Source organism: Scylla paramamosain, chromosome 39 (assembly GCF_035594125.1).
Source record: "Scylla paramamosain isolate STU-SP2022 chromosome 39, ASM3559412v1, whole genome shotgun sequence".
NCBI lineage: Eukaryota > Metazoa > Arthropoda > Malacostraca > Decapoda > Portunidae > Scylla > Scylla paramamosain.
The window spans coordinates 4012501-4032500 of record NC_087189.1 but is presented as its reverse complement, the minus strand read 5'-3'; the positions used below and the strand labels follow the sequence as shown (position 1 = coordinate 4032500).

At 37.0% G+C, this 20000-nt stretch overlaps 1 protein-coding gene across 4 annotated transcripts in view; it reads left to right on the top strand.

Annotated features, from left to right (window-relative positions):
• Nucleotides 1-19247, top strand: part of LOC135092069 (transmembrane and coiled-coil domain-containing protein 4-like) — a 34413-nt gene extending 15166 nt beyond the window's left edge. Inside the window, exons 5-13 of one of the 4 annotated variants that reach the window (XM_063990249.1) lie at nucleotides 243-403; nucleotides 1246-1326; nucleotides 1538-1704; nucleotides 2540-2657; nucleotides 3199-3401; nucleotides 4269-4365; nucleotides 5213-5377; nucleotides 5934-6076; nucleotides 15849-19247. In XM_063990249.1, the coding sequence (XP_063846319.1) occupies nucleotides 243-403; nucleotides 1246-1326; nucleotides 1538-1704; nucleotides 2540-2657; nucleotides 3199-3401; nucleotides 4269-4365; nucleotides 5213-5377; nucleotides 5934-6076; nucleotides 15849-15854 (1141 nt within the window). In that variant the 3' untranslated portion in view covers nucleotides 15855-19247. Of the gene's footprint in view, nucleotides 1-242; nucleotides 404-1245; nucleotides 1327-1537; nucleotides 1705-2539; nucleotides 2658-3198; nucleotides 3402-4268; nucleotides 4366-5212; nucleotides 5378-5933; nucleotides 6077-7350; nucleotides 7521-7555; nucleotides 14167-15848 lie in introns of those variants that run through there. The other 3 variants (XM_063990246.1, XM_063990247.1, XM_063990248.1) reach the window with 3 other exon arrangements.
• The last annotated feature ends 753 nt before the right edge of the window (nucleotides 19248-20000 follow it).

The following is a 20000-nucleotide window of genomic DNA, read 5'->3' as shown; positions in this document are numbered from 1 at the left end:
GTTTGTTTTTCTTTAATACTAAAATTTTGTGTAATGAATGGTTCGTTTAGATTATGATTCACTATTTACTCATCATTCACTCTTTTCTCATACTCATAATTCATTCTAGGCACCAATAACTAATTTGCAGTACTCACTTCAACTCATGCACTCAAAATCCTCACTCCTTACTCTTCACTCATTTACTCATCTACTCTTAACAGACACTAACTCATCACTCGTTCTTTACTTACCACCCACAGGGAAGAGGAGCGGGAGGAGGCACGGAGGCGGAAGTACAAGAAGATCAAGAGATACACAGCCATTGGTCTCGCCACGCTGGGGGGCGGCGCCGTGCTGGGCCTCACCGGGGGCCTGGCTGCACCCTTCATTGGAGCAGGCCTTGGCACTATCATTGGCGCAGGTTGGCATTGATAGAGGAGAGAGGAAGAGGGTAGTTAAGCGCCAAAGCATCTGATTATACAATGATATGATTTTTCTGGTGTGCTGTAGGACTGCATTCTGAAACACTTCTGCGCACCACCTCCACAACTTTCCAAAGGCTCTTAGTTGATGTTACACGGGTTTGTAAGAGTATTTTTACGGTTCTAGTGACAGATTAATAATATTTCTACATTTTTAACAGAAGAAATTTGCGTGAAAACCGGCTAATCACCTCTGTGCTCTTTGAAAATTCGAAATAAGAGAGCCAAGCGATTTAGTATACGGGCCACATAAATCTCCTGTTAGCGTCACCCTTTCCCTGTCCTCGCTTCTTCATTACTTGTACTAAACGTGTTCTCTCTTATTAGGATTGTTTTCCAAGACCATAAAGATTATTTATTTGCCTCTCATGGATGTTTTCCCATTGGTAATGAAGGGTAGTTATTAAATTACCACTGCACGCATAACAACACCATTGAAAGCACCACTAACTTCCACTACAGTCTGTTTTAAGATATCGGGTTAAGATGCTGAAATGTTTGTTGAGTGCTACAAAAGTACAAAAACAACCTTGAAAACCCCAATAAGTTATACTATAGTCTGTTTAAACTACCACTGCAAACGAAAACACCCTTGCAAACGGGACCAGCATCCATCACAACCTATTTTAAGAAGTTAGAACGCTGAAATGTTTATATTTACATTTCCTTCAGCAAACCACCACAAGAAACATACCAACACCCCTGAAAGCCCCAATAATATCCACTACAGCCTATTTTAAGAACCCAGGACGCTGAAATATCTTATCTTGGCTTCCCGCAGGAGGAGCAGCGGCCATCTCGTCGACTGCTGGCGTGGCTGTCGTTGGGTCAATGTTTGGGGCAGCGGGGGCAGGGCTGACAGGTGGGTATGGGCCATTGGAGGTCAATGCAGGTCATGTGTCAGGTTGTGAGGTGTGGCTGAATTGTGGGGGTCTTATTGAGCTCATATTTTGGGGGTTGTGTGTTGTGAGATGTAACTGAAGTGTTGTTCTTTCTCTTGTATCTCCCTTCATAATTCCATCATTCTCTCTCTCTCTCTCAACTTATCTTGCCTCCTCCTCTTCCTCCTCCAGGGTTCAAGATGCAGAAGAGGATAGGGGACGTGGAGGAGTTTGCCTTTGACTACCTCACAGACGGAAGCCACCTGCACATCACTATTGCCATCTCCGGCTGGCTCACCAAGGAGGGCACCGAGGAGTTCAGCAAACCCTGGCTCAGACTGTACCACTCCAGGGAACAGGTGAGTGCTGAGGGAGTGACCGAGTGTTGATGCTGCGTGCGTGACTGAGTGAGTGCTGATTGAAGGTTGATAGAGTGCTGAGTGACTGATAGTGCTGAGTGAATGACTGTTGATTGAGTGCTGAGTGACTGACTGAGTGTTGATTGGGTAATGAGTGACTGAATGAGTGCTGATTGAGTGCTGAGTGACGGATTGTGTTGATTGAGTGCTGATTAAGTGCTGACCGAGTGCTGAGTGAGTGACTGAGTGTTTATTGAGTGTTGATGGACTAAATGATTGTTGACTAAGTGCTGAATGAGTGACTTGAGTGCTGATTAAGTGCTGAGTGACTGACTGAGTGTTGATTGAGTATTGACTGAGTGCTGAGTGACTGACTGGTGACTGAGTGTTTAGTGTTTTTATTTTCTTTTATTAAGTTTTGTTTGGATGGATAATTTCTCCCTATTTTTCTATTTTATTTTATATTTCTATGCTATTTTTTTTGTACACCGTTTTCCATATTTTTTTTTTCTGTTAACTTAGAAATACGCTAATAAATTCAAAGTTTAATATATTGAGGATATTTTTTATTTATTTTTCCATCAGGTATTATTTTCTATTACCTTCTTGGTTTATATATTTATTTATTTATTTATTTTTTTTTATTGATTTTTGTTTCATCTGGTAGTTTTTTTTCCATGTTCTTTTTTTTTTTTATTTATTTTCCCAGACTTCTAAAGACTACAGAAAGAAAGGTTCATTTTTATGCTTAAGTGTTTACTGTACTTAGGGTAACATCAATACCTGTACCACTGGCAGGATGTAAATGTGTGTGTGTATGTGTGTATCTCCGCAGTACTGTCTTCGCTACGAGTCCCAGTACCTGCTGGAGTTAGGAAAGGCCATGGATTATCTGCTGCAGTTTGCTCTCTCCATGGCTGTGCAGGAGACACTCAAGTACACCATTCTTGCAGGTGAGGGGAGGAGATAGTGATGGTAGTTGTGCTAGACAGGGTGGAATCAAAAGTTTTTCGTCTTTTCAACTCATCTCTAACTGACTGTCTTCAGCCTCTCTCTCTTTCTTCTTCTTCTTCTTCAACTCCTCTTCTGTATCTGACAGTCTTCAGCCTCTCTCTCCTCTAACTGACTGTCTTCAGCCTCTCTCATCATCACAATGTTGCATCTCTTGCTGTCTTCTATTGCTATTTTCATGCTAACTGCTCATCTGATCTTGCTAACTGCAAGCCTCCCCTCTTCCTGTGGCCTTACTGCACAACACTTTCTTCTTTCTCACCCCTGTTCTGTCCACCTCTCCAGTGAAAGAGTTAACCAGTATTCTCAGTCACTCATCCCTTTTTCTAGTAAACTCTGGAACTCTCTGCCTGCTTCTGTATTTTCTCACTCCTATGACTTGAGACACCTCAGTGAGCCTTTTTTTCACATTTTTTCTTCCCCTTGGCCAGTGCTCCTCTTACATAAAAAGAAACAGATAACTAAATAAAACCTCTTGTCCAGGTATCATCTCAGCCATCACCTGGCCCACCTCCCTCCTCACCCTGGCCTCTGTGATTGACAACCCGTGGGGCGTGTGCTGCCGACGGTCTGCCCAGGTGGGGAAGCAGCTGGCTGAGGTGTTACTCCAGGGGCAGCACGGCAGAAGACCTGTCACCCTCATTGGCTTCTCCCTTGGTGCTCGAGTCATCTATTACTGCCTGCAGGTGGGTCGTGGCCTTACATTTTAGTACCATATTCTGAAACACTTCTGTACTGCACCTCCATTACTTTCTAAAGGCTTTAGTTGAAGGGACATGGGTTTTGCATGGTGTTTTTATTGTAAGATTCACAGGTTTTTTAAGGGTGATTTTACATTTCTAGTGACAGAATAAGACTTCTACATCTTTTAACAGGAGAAATAGTCTTAGGAATCCAGCTAATGATCTCTGTGGCCTTGGAAAATAGTTGTGGTGAGAGGGCAAAGCTTTTCTAAATAAAGACCTTTTTGATAAGATACACAGGTTTTTTTAGAGTGTTTTTATGGTTCTAGTGACAGATTAACAAGATTTCTATATTAAGAAGGAAAATATTCTTGAGAACCTGGCTAATCATATCTGTGTCTTTTGAAAATAGTCATGGTGAGAGAGCAGAGCATTTTAGAATACTCCACTAAGTCTGGCAGTTTGGTGGGGAGCAAATGTTGTGCTGCTGTTTGGAATTCATTGTTGTTGTTGTAGTTGTAGTAAAACATAAGGAAAGGTACAAGATTCATAGCCTAAGTAATACATCTCTCTCTTTTTGTCTCTCGTTATTCATTGCAATCTGTCTTTCTTTTTGTAGTAGTTATAGAAGAACATAAGGAAAGATGCAATAATCATAACCCAAGTAATTCTCTATTTCCCTCTTTTGTAATTCATTGTGATCTGTCTCGGGGTTATGGATGATGTGGTGTTTACATTCGAGTCTTGCAGTATGGTGAAGAGATAATGATATGTTCCTGTTTAAGATTTATTGTTATTTATTGTAATCTGTCTCTTGTGGTAGCAGAAGAACATAACCTAACTACTCTCTCTCTCTCTCTCTCTCTCCAGGAGCTGCACCGCAAGAAGAGCAGTGCCAGCATAGTGCAGGACGCCATCATGCTTGGTGCCCCGGTGCCTGGCTACCCGAAGGATTGGGAGAAGTTCCGTAAGTCTCAGATTGGGATGAGCACTTGAGTTTGTTTGTACATGACAACGGTGATGGTTAGGTTAGGTAATAATGGTAATGGTAGTGATGGTAATAATGGCAGTGGCAGTGATGGTAGTGATAGTAAGGATGGTGATGGATGTAGTAGTAATGGTCGTGATGGTAATAATGGCAGTGGTAGTGATGGTAATGTTAGTAAGGGTGGTGATGGTTGTTGTAGTAATAGTACTGATAGTAATAATTGAAAAGGTACTGATGACATAAGAGGCATTTGGTAAGTGTGAAATAAGGATGATTAAGTGAAATAAGGGTGATCTAGTTTGAAATATGGAGGATTAGGTTTGAAATAAGGAAGATTTATTCTGAAATAAGGGTGATTAAATCTGAAATAAGGATAATTAAGTCTGTAATAAGAATAACTATCAGAGCTTACTGGTAAATAATAATAATAATAATAATAGTAGTGATGATATATAAGAGAGTGGTAGTGATTATAAGACAAACTCCTTATAAAAGACCCACTAGGAATAAAAGAAGAAAATAATGGTAGTGACAATATAAACAAAATAATAGTAGTGACAGTATAAAGAAATGATAGTACTAAATAAAAAACGGTAGTGACAATACAAAAAAAAATAATAACGGTAGTGACAATACAGAAAAATAAGCGTAGTGACAATATAGTGACAAAAAAATATCGTAGTGACAATACAAAAAAAAAAAAAAAAAAAATAATGATAGTGACTGACAATAAAAAAAAATAAATAAATAAGTTAAAACAAAAAAATAATAACAAACTCAATAAGCAGTCGAGGTGTGAAGGTGTCATCTCGTTAACGCCTCCCAGGTGAGGTGGTGTCGGGACGCATCATCAACGGCTACTGTCAGGGTGACTGGCTGCTGCGCTTCCTGTATCGCTCCTCCTCCGGCAGCATCAAGATCGCAGGACTCATGCCCGTGGAGTGGCAGGACCGCAGGATGTTCAACTTTGACCTGTCTGAGATTGTGACGGGTGAGTCCTCCTGTGGTATGCTTGTTTTGTTTCTTTATTTTTCCTTCCTTCCTTCCTTCCTTCCTTCATTCATTCATTCAGTCTTTCTTTCTTTCTTTCTTTCTTTCTTTCCTTATATTTATTCATTCTTTCCTTCTTTCTTTCTTTCTTTCATTTTCTTAGTTGTGTTTACCTTCCTTACTTCTTTTCTTCCTTCCTTTAGTTTTGTTTGCCTTCCTTCCTTCCTTCCTTCCTTCTATTTTTCCTTCTAATTGTGCTAACCTTCCTTCATTCCTTCCTTTGTGTTGACCTTTCTTCCTGCTGTTACTCCCTCCCTTCCTTCCTTCCTTCCTTCCTTCCTTCCTTCCTTCCTTCCTTCCTTCCTTTTCCTTCCTTCCTTCCTTCCTTCCTTCCTTCCTTCCTTCCTTCCTCAATCTTTCCTTCTTTCCTTCCTTCCTTCCATCTGTTTACTTCTTTTGCTCCTTCCTTCCTTTCTCCCTTCCTTCCTTTCACATGCTTTTATTCTTATGTTTGTGTTACAGTAGTTACCAATCCAGATCTTTCCTTCATCCACCAGGCCACATGGACTATGCCAAGAAGATGGACGTCATCCTACACCTGCTGGGCATCCGCACCAGGGATCCGTTCAACTTGGATGACCCGCGGGTGAAGAAGAGCGCATCTGACTACCCCGGCTTCTCCCCCTACTATGGCAAGGAAGTGAGTGTTTAGTGGTGGACCAGGGACACGGTAGTCTTGTTGTGGGGCACTGTTGAGTTCTGTTTATTTTTTATTTGTTTGTTTTATTTGTGGGGGAATAATAAGTGTGTGTAATTATTATTTTTTTTCTTTTTTATTTGTTGTTTGTTTTGTGAGTGTAATTAATAAGTGTTTTTTTTCTCTTTTCTTTTTATTTATTTATCTTTTTTTTGGGGGGTGATAAATGAGTCTAGTTTTTAATCTTGTTGTTTATTTATTCTTTTCTTGGTGAGTAATGAATGAGTCTAGTTTTTTTTTTATTTGTTGATTTATCTTTTTTTTGGGGTGAGTAATGAGTAGATACTTTTATTCTTTCCTTTAATTAATTAATTCATTTTTTTTGATAAGTTATAAATGAGTAGTTTTTATTCTTTCATTTACCTATTTATTTATTTATTTTATTTATTTTTTGGGAGTAATAAGTGGGTTTAGTTATTTCTTTTCTTTTGTTTATTTATTTACCTATTTTGGTGAGTAGTGGATAGTTTTTTTCTATTCTGTTGTTTATTTATTCATTTACTTATTTTGGTGAGTAACAGACCATGTATGGGATGAGTCTCAGTTTTTTTTATTATTTATCTATTTATTTATTAACTTTTTTTTGATGGGTTGTTTCCAGGATTAAGTTAGTCTGTTTTATAAAGTTCTGTCATTTATATTTTAAGAGAGAGGCATATTTTTTTCTCTCCTGTTTTTTGTTTCCATAGCCAGACTCCTTGACATGTAGAGTAAAGAAAGAAAAAATAAAGAAAGAAAAAAAGAAAAAAAGAAGGTACAAGGGCAGTATTTGGTGGAGTAGTAGTAGTAGTAGTAGTAGTTAATATTTCTAGCATAACTTGTCTTCTCAGCCACATGCTAACAGTTGCATGTCTTTCTTACTCTTTATATTCTCATTGTAACTTATTTTCATACATGTAGTCTTGCCTCTTTCATATAGTAGCTGTTGTAGATTCAATAACATTTCCATTATGAGTGTATCTGTAGAAGCATTTAAAATGAGTAACATTTCTAACTACTGTACACTTCTATCATATTCTGTCTATAGTAGTTCAATGGTATCTACTTTTATTACTAAATTTATCCTTACTTTTTCTCTTCTCCCATTTCTGCTTTACTACACACTGTTCTGTCACTTTTATCTTGCTCTTTCAATCCACATTTCTATTCTGCCATCTGTCACCTCATATCTTCTTACAAAAACAACACTGGGTCTTCCTGCTGCCCTTACTTGACAGCCAGCACTAATATTATACTCCCTTATCTCACATTTTCTTTTTAATACTAACCCTCTACAACTGTTACTTGTTATTTCGCTCTCAACTAATTTGGTGTCTCTTTACTAACCATATTTCCCAACCAACACTAATATTGTATGCTCTCATCTCACATTTCCCTCTTAATTAACTCTGGGTATCTTTACTAATCCTACTAACCTCACAGGACATTTCTGGGATTCGTCCTTCATCCTCGGACAGCATGCTCTTCTGTGGCCACAATGCACCCCTGGCCAGGTCTCGCTCCTCTGACGACCTGCTCATCTCTCGCTCCAGCACCCTGCTTGACCCCTCAGGAAGCCCACTACCAGAGGAGAACACCAAGCCCAGATCTCTGTCCTCCTACGATTTTGCGAGTAGAAAGTGTGTGCCCCTCAAAGTTATTGGTCCACAGTGCTCATTCTCGCAGGACAAGCAGTCCAGGTCCCTGGCATCCAGCAACGTGCAAATAGACCAGGCTGGGATGTCAAGGAGTCTAGGTGAAGTGGATTTTAAGGAGCAGGTAACATCTTCTAAGGGGTATTTTGATTTCTTCTCCCGCAAGTCTCAGCCAAGCACGGCCACCACCTTCAGCAAGGACAAGAATACTCTTGCTGCCCAGGAGAAGTTCAAGCGACGGACAGTATCCTCGGGTAACCTTTTCCCAACCAAGCCAGGGACATCTGGAAGGAAGGAGCTGAGTCGCACTGCCTCACAGGACCAGCCCAGACACTCCATCTTCCAGATATTCTCCAAGAAGCAGGAGCGCATCGATGAGGCCTGAGGTGGTGTGAGGCTGAGAGGAGGAGGAGAAGGTGCCAGTACTGATAGGCATGCATTGTGAGTCTTGAATGAAGGCTTAGTGCTTGAGTCTGGTAAGAGGCGAATGGTATGAATCAGAGAGAAGGAAGAGAAGTTACTAGTATTGATAAGACAGATTGTGAGCTACAGAGAGAAGAGGAGACCAGTATAGATAAGGCATAAACTCTGAGTCTGTATGAGTCTGATAAGATGAGATGCATCTAGTATTAATCAAAGAGAAGGAAGAGAGACTGTTAGTATTAATAAGACAGATTGTGAGCTACAGAGGAGAAATGGTACTAAAACTGATAAAGGATAGTGTGCAAGTCTGAGAGGATAAGGAGATGCTAATAGTATTACTCAAGGAGGAGGAAGAAGAGGAGAGCCAACTTGTATTGAAAAGAAACATATCATTTAAATTTAGAACAGCTAAAAAGAAGGAGAGAAACTTAATGTTTCACCCTTTAATCTATCAAAAAAAAAAAAAGCACTTTTTCACCACCACCGTTTCAAACTCACTGGAAACAACAGTATCACATGTTTTATACCCCCGGACAAAAACTGCATGACATATCTTCCCTCACCTCCCCTCTTCTTGCTGGGATAGAAACCAAATCTACTTCAACTTTCTAGAAATGGTGCTGATTCATAACCCTATTTTTGTAGTGTAGCTTCTTATGCGAGTGTGTGAGCTGACAAACGCAAACACACTCTCTTCCTGTGTCTCTGCATTGCTAGAGGGTAACGATACATCAGGTTTTGGGGTGTGCCAATGTGTTAAGCTGTCAGGGATGTAGAGTGATTTGTATTGCGATGAGGGGTGAGTTGGAGTGAAAATGGAAGATATGAGAGTTAAAGATAGAAAGTAAAGGAGGAAATGGGATATTGGTCGACTGTGGAAATTAAAGAATGGGTAATAAAGAATATGAAGGAAGAAATGGGAGATAAGAATGAAGGAGAGGGAAGGGCGGGTGATAAAGATAGTGAGGATTGAGAAGTGAGAGAATGACAGATGAATATAAAGGAAGGTGAGAGATAAATGAAGAATGAAGGAGAGATGAGTGAATGACAGAAATGGAGATAAAATGAAATGAAAGATAAGGAGGAAACAAAAGAAAACAAAAGAAAGACACAAGACTAGAAAACAAGAAAAGGACAAGAGTGAAAATGAGTAAATGAGAGACGAGAGCACAACAGGAAGACAAATAGAAAACAAGAGACGAGAAAAAGACAGGAATAAAAACCAAACTTTAAACTCTTGGATATAAAGGCGATATTTCCTTATTCTGATGCAACATGGCAACACTGCTGACTCATAGCACACAACACAACACTGATCTTCCAAATCTCACAAAACTAGAAAACAAGATTACCAGCAGGTTAGAATAAAGATTGAAAATGCTATGATGGAAGTGAATATGGGATGGTAGTTGACTTTTGAGCTTGTCTGCCAAAAGTCTCCCCACAAATCTAGAAAGCTTGAGATCACTAGCAGGTCAAAATAAAGAGTGAAAACGCTATGATAGAAGTGAATGTAGGTTGGTGATTGAGTTGTGTGTAGTTTGCATTTGGTACCTTGCCATGTGTGTGTCGGAATAAGGCACTGCCACCACCATTCAGCATCACAGCGTCACAGAAACACTGCATCACCCTCAGGACGGCATTCTCAAGCACTCCACCAGGCAAACAGGCTTGTTGACATCACTCAAGGATGTTTTCACCACACGAGTGATAGTCTAACCGAAGACTGACAGACAAAACTATAAAAAAAAAACTCAGCTTACAATCCCTGTGGCCTTTGAGAAACAGCCCTGGTGAGAGAGTAGTGCTTCGGAATACACGTCCTACCCCAGCCTACGAGTATATGACGCAGGCAGGCTGAGGTTCCGAATACACTAGCAGCCTGCCTTCCTGCTAGTTCCTACTCGCTGCTCCGACGTCCATACTTCCATACCATCCATCAAACTCACCGCTCGCCGCACCTTATAGTTCCGTTGGCTGTTACGTTTCTGTGTCACTCACTCACCCGTCTTCAGGGAGCTTGTGATAATGTGTGGAGTAGCTTTAGCTGTAGCTGTGTAGTGTTTTAACCTTTGTGTGTATGTGTGGCCCTTCATGTACCTGTGTGTGTGAGGGAGAGATGGTGCTGTGGGGTAGAGAAGAGGAGGAGAAGGAGGAGGAGGAGGAGGGGGAGGTGGTAAGGCTTTAGAAGTGAGAGAAAAGGATGTGGTGGAGAAAGAGTTGAAAAGAACAGAGAGAACAGGAGGTGAAGATTTAGAATAGGAGGAAGAGGTGATAAAGAATAGAGAGAAAGAGGATGAGGAGAAATAGGTGATGAACAGGAGAGAAGAGGCAATAAAGAACAGAGATGAGAAGAGGTGATGAATAAAGAACAGGAGAGAGAGTTTACAAAAATGACAGAGAAAGAGAAGGAGGAGGAGGAGGAAGAGGTGATGATGAAGAACAAGGGAAAGAGATGGCAACAAAGAATAGAGAGAAAAAGGAAGAAGTAATAAAAAAAAGGAAGAAGAAGAACAGGAGGAAGACATACAAAACAAAGAAGAAAAATGAAGAAAGAAGTATTTAAATAACAAACAAAACAAAACAATATCACCTCACATACTTGAATAACTGCAGAGAGAGAGAGAGAGAGAGAGAGAGAGAGAGAGAGAGAGAGAGAGAGAGAGAGAGAGAGAGAGAGAGAGAGAGAGAGAGAGAGATAATCCTGTCTATCTGTCTGTCTGTCTATCCTATGTAGAGTATTTATTTTTAGACACCGGAGACACATAGGTATGCATGATATATTTTGATAGTGAGGAAGTGCATAGATGTGATCCTTTAAGTTAGTTTTATGCACAGGAGGGAGTGGTCACTGAGTCTGGCTACCCACAGCCCACCCACCGCCCACCCTCTGCCCACTCATTGCCCACTCACTGCCCACTCACCAGTACCCACTAGAAATTCGTATAATATTAATTGCAGGAGATGTAATGCAAAGTAATATTAGTCCATTTTTTCAGAGTCTGAGTTCAGTAAGTGATAGAAAATGAGTTTTGTATTATTCATATGTCTAACTTTTTTTTTCACTTCATTATGACAAACTAAGAGGGAATTGGATGAATTTTAAAATCTATTTGTAGTACAAGTTAAAGATTTTTTTTTTTTTTTATTATTATCAAGGAGTTTTGTAGCATCAAATATTCATCCAGCATCTTACAGTATTTTATTCACTTTACTTTGACAAACTAAGAGGAAATTAAGAGAGACAGATAGAAATTGCATGAAAGAGAGAGAAATAGAGATAGAAAAGGAGTTTTGTATCACCATATTATTCATCCAACATTGAACTGTATCTTATTCACTCCATTATGACAAGCTAAGAGAGAATTGAGTGAGAGAGAGATAGAAATTGGGTGAGAGAGAGAGAGAGAGATGGATAGATATTGGGTGTAAGATAAAAAGAAGAGTTTTGTATTATATTATTCATTCAACATGTAACTGTATTTCTTCACTCCATTATGACAAACTAAGAGGGAATTGGGTTATGTTCAGAAGCTATTTGTATTACATTGCTAATTTTGGCTCTTCTTTAGTGACTGGCATCTCAGAGGGTCTTTTTCTTATATAGATATTTTGTTACCCTTGGCCAGTCCCTCCTCTTACATAAAAAAAAAAAAAAAACTAAAAAAAACATGCATTAAAGAAAACTGGGTGCTGTGTGGGTGCTAGGGTGTGTAAGGGTGTGTGTTAAGGTGTGTGCCAGGGTGTGCCAGAACTCATACCCTCCCCCAACACTTCAGAGCGGGTTGACTTGATGCCGTCTAAACACACCTCTCAGTGGGGCTCTCTGTCGGCCTCTCCCCTTATCCCTTCCCTCTTACCCCTAATGCCCTGAACACCCCCACCAAAGCCTGTGCAGGAACCCAGACCCCTTCCCTTCCTTTCCCTTCCCCAGCCTTCCCCTTTCCCTCCCCAGCCTGGCCTCCTTCCCTCCCCAGCCTGCCTCTTTCCCTTTCCTAGCCTGGCCCCCTTCCCCTCCCCAGCCTGGCCCTGCAGTTCTAGGATTGTGCTAGTATGTCACTCTTTGGGCCATGTTCTGAAACACTTCTGTGCTGCACCTCCACTACTTTTGAAAGGCTGCAGTTGAAACTACATGGGTTTTCAAGGGTGTTTTTTGCAGTTTTAGTCACAGATTTACAAGATTTCTACATTACTGAAAGGAGAAATAGTCTTGAGAACCCTTCTGATTGTCTCTGTGGCCTTGGAAAATGGAGGTAGTGAGAGAATAAAGTGTCTCAGAATACAGGTCTTTGTCTGTACAGTTACTACAATAAGTCTTGTCACAAAATGTAGTTTGGTCTGCCCGCGAGGAACAGACAAAGGGTGTACCTCTGTAGTGATGCCCTGTCATGTGCTACTACTATTGCTACTACAGTACATGCTTCCATAGGACACAGACTGAAGCACTTGTTGTAATATATCCAAAACTATATTAGCTTGACCCCATAGCAGGATGTATGTACAGTGAGGGCCAGAAGTAGTGTGCAGATTTGAACTTCACTCGCTAGACTGTGATTTCTTCTTTTTTCTCTCTTATCAGTTGTTTTGGAACGTGCAACTTTATTAATAGTGGCAGATTTTGGTTAACTTTCAATACAAAACACAGTAATTTTCTTTTTCTATCTGATTAATTATTTGGGAATATATGAAATTTCTAAAAGTGCCAATTTCATAAACTTTTACATTCATGATTCAGTGATTTTTTTTTTATGAGATGAATTGTTTTGAAATGTGCTGCTCTACTAATAGTGTCAAATTTCACAAACTTTACACACAAGACTCAATAACTTCTTTTATCTAACAGTTTAATTGTTTTGAAATGTATAGCATTACTTATTGTGTCAGATTTCATACATTTTTCTCACACAAGACACTTTTCTCTCAGTCTATCTGTTTTGCAATATGTAACATTACTTGTGGCTATCAATGTACATAGCTTGTCTCTGTAACAAGGTACAGTCCCAGCCAAGAGTAACATCACATATTCCACTAACTGTCACTCAAGAAACACTACAATTTTTCCTATAACATCAAACTATTTTGAAATACTTGAGACACATGCAGCACCACTTCTGGTTTTTACCGTACATACTATGATAATAATAATAATAACATCCTTGTTGATTTTTTAGAATTTTATATAGAATTATTTTGCTGTAGATTAAGAAAGCTATTTTGATGAAATATAACAATAATAATAATAACAATAATGATAATAATAATAATATACATGCATACAGCAAGATTATAGATAGATAGAACCTATATAATCACTGATGCTTGCTCTGTGTCTGTGAGTTGTGAGGATGCCTGTGTGTCTGTGCTAATGTTGTGTGTGTGTGTGTGGCCAGGTTATGGAAACAGGGTAAAGCTGTGTGGAGGTTTTCTTGTGTGAGGAATGAAGGGTGAAGATGCAGTTTAGATGTTAGTCAGTGAAATGGAGTGCACACAATATATTGATGTTTTGAAGAGGACCTGGACATTTGAGAAAGGGATGGAAAGGTGAAATAAAGGATAAAGATTAGAGTTTATAAGTTAATAAGTGAAATATAAGAGATAGGATTACAGAATGATCTTATTGTTATGAAAAAAAATCAGGGTATTTGAGAATATGGAAAAGTGAAGTAAACAGTAAAAATTTAGATTTAATTAAAGTTTGTAAATTAATGAGTAAAACAGAAGAGGTGGACAGGATTACAAAGTTATCTTATTGTTTTGAAGAGAATCTGGGTATTTGAGAAAAAAATGGAAAAGTGTAATAAATTATATAGATAGATTTAATTAGAGTTTATAAGTTAGTGAGTGAAATACAAGAGACAGGCAGGATTACACTTGATGTATTAATGTAGTGAAGAGAATCCGGTTATTTGAGAGGACATGAAAATAAGAAAGTGAGATGAAAGGTTCTTAATGAAGGGAGACTAGAATGAAAAGAAAGGAAAATAGAAGATAAAGAAAAGAACATGAAAGTAAGAATAGAGAAATAGACTGAAAACTTAAACATAAAAAAAAAATCTAAGAACAAAAAAAATTGAGTCAATAATTTGATAGAGTGGAAAGAAAGAACAAGACAAAATAAATGATCTGACAAGAAATGACAACCCCTGCCACCCAAAAAAAAAAAAAAAAAAAAAAAAAAAAAAAAAAAAAAATATATATATATATATATATATATATATATATATATATATATATATATATATATATATATATATATATATATATATATATATATATATATATATATATATATATATATATATATATATAGTTTATTAAATCTGTCAATATGAAAAGAGAACAAAGAAGAATAACAAAACAAAACAAATGACTAAAGAAGACAAATAACAACTTAAAAATAATAAAGATGAAATAGATAAATAGATAAGAAAACCAAAAGCACCTATTAAATCTACCAGTATGACCTGCAATGTGACCTTTTGACCTGACCTCACCTGACCTCACACAAGAAAGGCCTCACACAGTAAATTGAGTCTGGCACTTAAGAAAACCTCATGTATAAGTGTGTAAGTAAGTAAGTAATTGTAAGTATGAGAAAAACATTGGTGTGATAAAAAAAAAAGGAAATATCTGTGGTATGCTGCCAATTTTATGTATAGTTATGTATACTTTAACTTCTAGGTTGTGTATGCAAGGGTGTGTGTGTGTGTGTGTGTGTGTGTGTGTGTGTGTGTGTGTGTGTGTGTGTTTCCTGCTTTTTCCGCTATTTTTCTTATTTTTCTAGATTTCTTCATTTTCCTGTTATCCTTTCCTTATTTTTCCTGCTTTCCTTCTCGTTCTTGCTATCCTCATGTTATTTTTCCCTTTTTTTTTCCTGTTATTGTTTCTTTATTTTTCTTTTCTTTTTTGTTATCTTGTCTTATTTTCTGTATTTTCTTTGTTTTCCTGTTATCTTTTTATTTTCCTTTTCTTTTTCCTGTTATTCTTTTTTATATTTCTTTTTTTTTTCTGTTTCCTGTTATCCTGTCTTATTTTTTTCTTTTCCTTTTTTTCTGTTTTCCTTTTTTTCCTTTTTCTATTTCCTCTTATTCAGTCGTAATCTTTCCTTATTCTCTTTCTTGTGTTTTTTTCTTAAAATTTCCTTTTCTTTTGTTTTTTTGCATTTTTAAGTATATTATTATTGTACTTTTGTGAATGTATGAGTGTATATGGAGTATATTTGTGTTTTGCATCATGTCCGATTTGTATATATATATATATATAATTTTTTGGTTTTACAAGTATTGCATTATTGTATTTTTATGTCAAATGTATGAGGAGTTTACTGAAGCTTGTATGTGTGTGTGTGTGTGTGTGTGTGTGTGTGTCTAGTATATGCTCAGTTATACATTATGTTGTATTTGTTTGGAGTATTAAGTGTTGGGAGGTGTATGTTATTGTATTATGAGTGTTTTTCATTTATTCTTTTATTTAATCTTTGGTTTATTTGAAGCATGTTTAGATTATGTGTGAAAATGTATAGGTGAAAAAGAAAATTTTATCAGATATTTAAATGTGGTTGGGTTAATTCTTTGTGTATGATTTATTTTTGGTTAGCAGGCTGAGCTTAATGAAATGGTTAGAATTACAGTAAAAGTTGTGTCTTTCGGCATTCACAGGACTGAACAGATGCTGGAACAGTGAAGATCAGATGTGCATTTCATCAGCTTTATTACTTTTGATCCTATTCCTGCAACTACTTTTCTCCAGGCTCTCTTAACCCTTTGACTGCCACTTGGTACTTGTTTCCCTAATCACTCTGAGACCTCTTTACTTGTACTACAGCCACAACTCTTAAGAAATTACAAAAACATTCTTTTCATCTCTAACTTTCGTGTAAATGATTTTAAAGACCACACATTGCTTCTGCTGCTGCTAATTATGTCATGTTGCAGTGAAAGGGTTAAATTAGTCTTGTCTTCTTACTAACTGACCAAACTATCTAATTTTTAAAATTGTATATCTGATTATTCAAATATCTCCGCTTTATCTGTACCTCTTGTGAGTGTAACAAGTGATGGTGTCTATGGAGAGAATGAGTGGTTGCTAGCTAACCCCGACTAACAAACAGAGTAACCGTGGAACAACCCAACCTGTCATGCATATCACAAATGTCTTATTGTGACACTAACATATCCTCTTTTTGGGAGACGCCTGTGTGTGGAGTGAAGAGTTGTGCAAGTCCTCGGAAACTTGATATTTTGGCGTTTTATTATCTCTTTTTTTGGTCTTTGTTGTGGTTGAATTCTTCCCTTCCTTGTGGTTCATGGTAAACTGCCCCAATCATTTTTTTTTTTTTTTTTAGTGTGTCAATAAGCAAATTCTCTACAAACTCAAAGGTGTGTGTTAAGTTTTGTTGATGTTTTGATGGAGTTTTGAGTGTGCTGTGCATGTCATTGTAGACTTTATTTGTTATTATTCAGTGGTGATGTTTAAAGTTATTCATTACGGTGAACATTTGTCAAGTTTTCGTTGCTTTTTTGTGGTGATGTTTGTGATTAGCTCATTGTGATGGTTTTGCTGAGTTTGAGTGTGTTAGGCATTTTTCATATATACTTTATTTATTCTTTTTTCTTTGTGATATTCAATGTTATTCACTATGCTAAATATTTTTCAAGATTTTATTAATTTTTCATGGAGATATTTATGATTTATTTAGTGTGAAGATTTGAATATTGTTTTTCATGTAAGTTTTCAAGAATATTTGCTTAAGTTCTAATAATTATACATCTTAACATAGACCTCATTAATTTTTTAACACTGTTACTTACGAGTAATTCATTTTGACAGTTATATAACAAGATGTAATTAATTTCTCACTCTGATTGTTTTGACAACATGCATTCATTTGATCATACATTTTAATTCATGCATCATACAGATGTGTAACAGTCATTCCTTTTCACTTTATTCAGTAATCTCTGCATCACAAACAAACAAAAAACAAAAATCCTTTATTTATTTTTTATATTTATTTTTCTTTTGCATCTTCACATATGCAAAAACACACAAAATACAGATACACGACAATTTCTATTAATTTTCCACGTCATTCAACAATTTCTGTATCTGACTGAAATATAGAAACAAAATCCTTTATTTATTCAATTTCAAAAATTTTTGTATTTTTTTACATTTCCATATTTCCAAAAGCATGAAAAATAGATACACAACAATTTCTGTGAATTTTCCTTGTCATTTAACAGTTTCTGCATGCAGCACATTTATTTTCTATTGTTTTATTTTTCTTTACATTTGCACATTTTGAAAAGCACAAAAAGTTTATATACACAACAATTTTTGCATTAGTTTTCCACACCATTCAACAATTTCTACTTCAGACACAAACACAGGAACAAAACCCACACTCTTTATTTCACAGTAAACTTAACACTTTCAAAGCACAAAACAGAAAAAAAAAACACATTTTGTATAATTTTCCAAACCACTACTTATCAATTATATATTTTCTGTATTACTTTACCTGGCAACTTGTGTGTATATACCGTATATTCTCTGTATTAGTTAACCCCGAGGATTTGTGTGTATGTACGTACGTGTGTCGCTAATACAGCATACATGGGGCAGTGTAGTGTTGCATGTGGTGTAGAATGTAGACTGTAGAGGCAGATATGGGAGATGTAGTGTAGCTTTTCTCCCCACTGTAGTCTGCCTGTCTCTTTGCTCACCTAACCTAACCTGACCTTACCTAACCTTTCCTAATCTGACCTGGCCTTTCCTAACTTAACCTGACCTTTCCTAATCATAACCTAACCTAATCTTTCTTAACCTTTTTTAACTTTTTGTAGTCTCTTTCTTTTTTCATTCTTTCCTTCTTTCTTTTTTTTCTTCCTTTTGTTCTTTTCTTCACTCCTTCCTTCTTTCCATTTTTCCTTCAATCCTTCCTTCCTTTCTTTACATTACCACACACCCTTTTTCTTCCTTCCTTCTTTATGTAATATCACCACCCAGTCTTTTCTTTCTTTCCTTCCTTCCTTCCTTCCTTCCTTCCTTCCCTTTTTTCTTTTTTTCTTTCTTTCCTTCCTTCCTTCCTTCCTTCCTTCCTTCCTTCCTTCCTTCCTTCCTTCCTTCCTTCCTTCCTTTCATCCATCTACGAGTATGTTACCTTCCTTCTCCAACACAACAGTACACCTCATCCCTACCTTACCCTTCCCTGCCACTCCCTCTCAACCTCTTGAACAAAAACTTACCCCCAGAGAACTATATGGCTTAAGGTAACTGATGAATATAGGAAGTTCTCGCTCATGGATAAACTGCCTGTTACTTCTTAAGAGGTTTGTGGGTTTGTTGGTTAGAATATTTGTAATCATATTGTGTATTTGTTGTTATTTATTTATTTATTTATTATTTTTTGAGTGCGTGCGGTGATGTTTTGATTTATTTTTACTTTTTTTTATGTCTCATCTCTCGTGATTTTTTTTTATGTGAAGGTTGTGAGAATAATAATGTTTTGCACTTTTTTTTGTATGAAAATGAGAAAGGAATGGTTTTCTTTATAGTTACTCGGTGTCGGAGGGAGGAAAACGTCATCTTTGATCTTGATTTCTTAACTTGAAGGCGTGGGGAAAAGGAAGTGTATTTGTTTTTAAATTTTAGTTTGTTGATGTGAAGGTTTGTGAAAGAAGATGGATTCTAAGTTCATTTTATTAGTATGAAAAAAAAAATGATATACTTTAATTTCAGTTTATTACAATGAAAAGTAAGACAATAAGACAGTTTTCACCACGGTTTATCAATACGAAATAAAGGAAAATAGGTTTTTGATTTAATTTTATTAATATAAAAATAAGAAAAGAACATAGTTTTCTTCTATTAAGAAAAGATAATAATTTTATTTAAATTTCTTACTGGGAAAACTTGAAAACAACGCCAAAAGAAAAAGATAACACTCATTTCAATTTCCTGAAACGATTAGTAAGAGAGAGAGAGAGAGAGAGAGAGAGAGAGAGAGAGAGAGAGAGAGAGAGAGAGAGAGAGAGAGAGAGAGAGAGAGAGATTCATCTGAGTTCATAGAAAACAAGAAAATAAGTAAAAAAAAAAAAAAAAAAAAAAAACAGGCAGTTTATTTATGAAGACGAGAATGGCGTAGCAAAACAACATAGGTAACTTAGACACAACTAACTACTTGACTAGAGAACCTTAACTGTCCTAACAAGGTACTACACTTAACGACGCCTAGATGAAATGGTATATTTTGTTACACACACTTTAATAGGGTAACGAAATAGGAAGATAGAGACGTATATATACACACTGTATCATACACCATACGTGGGCCTTGCACTTGTGATTGCTAAGTATAGTTTGCGATGTTGCGTTCAATCCAGGAAAGTTATTCGTTTTTCATGCTTTTTTTTTAATGTTGTGGTGTATTAGCATGGCCGCCACAACAGCCGCCGCCGCCGCCGCCGCCGCCGCTGCTGCCGCTGTCAGTATATCCAAAAGAAGAATCAAAGTATTGCTCGATTTTACTTGTATACTTTTTCCCTCGAGAATACACCAGTCATTCATACTTAGCTGGAATTAGAATGCATTTAAGGCTGGTATTTTGAACGTTACGTATGTTTCTTGTGTGATGTCCGATGAGTAAGGTATTCGTGTATATCTTATGTACGTATAGATTGATTTTATGGTAATTTGTTACTGCATTTTTATTCAACATTTCTTCGTGTCTTAAATATCCGTCTGTTTCGTGCATTTTTATTACTGTACGAAAAAAAAAAAAGGAAGATAATATCGAAAAAAAAAAA